General features: G+C 66.3%; 1 protein-coding gene across 1 annotated transcript in view; it reads left to right on the forward strand.

The window, feature by feature from the left end:
• EMH_0080800 (uncharacterized protein) overlaps window positions 1–692 on the forward strand; it is a gene marked incomplete at both ends in the record, with an annotated part of 2,268 nt that overhangs the window by 538 nt on the left and 1,038 nt on the right. Inside the window, one exon of the mRNA XM_013494225.1 lies at window positions 1–690. Coding sequence (XP_013349679.1) covers window positions 1–690 — 690 coding nt within the window. The remainder of the gene's footprint in view (window positions 691–692) is intronic.

Consider the following 692-nt stretch of genomic DNA (forward strand, 5'->3'; position numbering starts at 1 on the left):
ATGCAGCAGCAGCAGCAGCAGCAGCAGCAGCACGCGAGCAGCCACCAGGGGGGACCCAAGCTAAGGGTACAAAGGGGGGCCCCCGGGGGCCCCCCTCTGCAGCAGAAGCTGCTGCAGCGCAGCACGAAGCCTCTACGTGTTCCCCTGACTCAAGCAGCAGCCCAAGTGCAAGACCACCCCATCAGCAGCAGCAGCAGCAGCAGCAGCAGCAGCAGCAGCAGCAGCAGCAGCATGAGGGGGATGAGACAGGGGAGTGCATATCAAGCGAGCTGAAGGGGGCCCCCCCCTCCCTGTCTCCTGTACCGCAACGTGGGTCCACCCGGGCCCCCGGGGCCCCTGGGGCCCCTGGGGCCCCAGGGGCCCCAGGGGCCCCTGGGGGCCCCCAATCTCCCAGTGGTTTGTGTCGTCGTGGGCTGCGTAGGGGCCCCCGGGTGGGTTCGCTGGGGGCCCTGTGTGAGGTCGACAGTCTGCTGCGGCCTACCCCTTTGGGTTTAACTTCTGCTGGGGCCTCTGCTTTGTCTGTGTGCGTGGCCAGCAGCAAACTGAATATGAATGCTTACGAGCATACAGCTCTGTTGGTGGGGGCCTTCTGTCTCTCCTTCTCTGGCTTTCTAGGCGCAGTAGCACTGCACCATAGGGGGCCCCCAACACCCACGCCTACTTCACCCACAACGGGCGGCGGGGGCCCCCAG

Source organism: Eimeria mitis, genomic scaffold (genome assembly GCF_000499745.2).
Source record: "Eimeria mitis Houghton genomic scaffold, Emh_scaff108, whole genome shotgun sequence".
NCBI lineage: Eukaryota > Apicomplexa > Conoidasida > Eucoccidiorida > Eimeriidae > Eimeria > Eimeria mitis.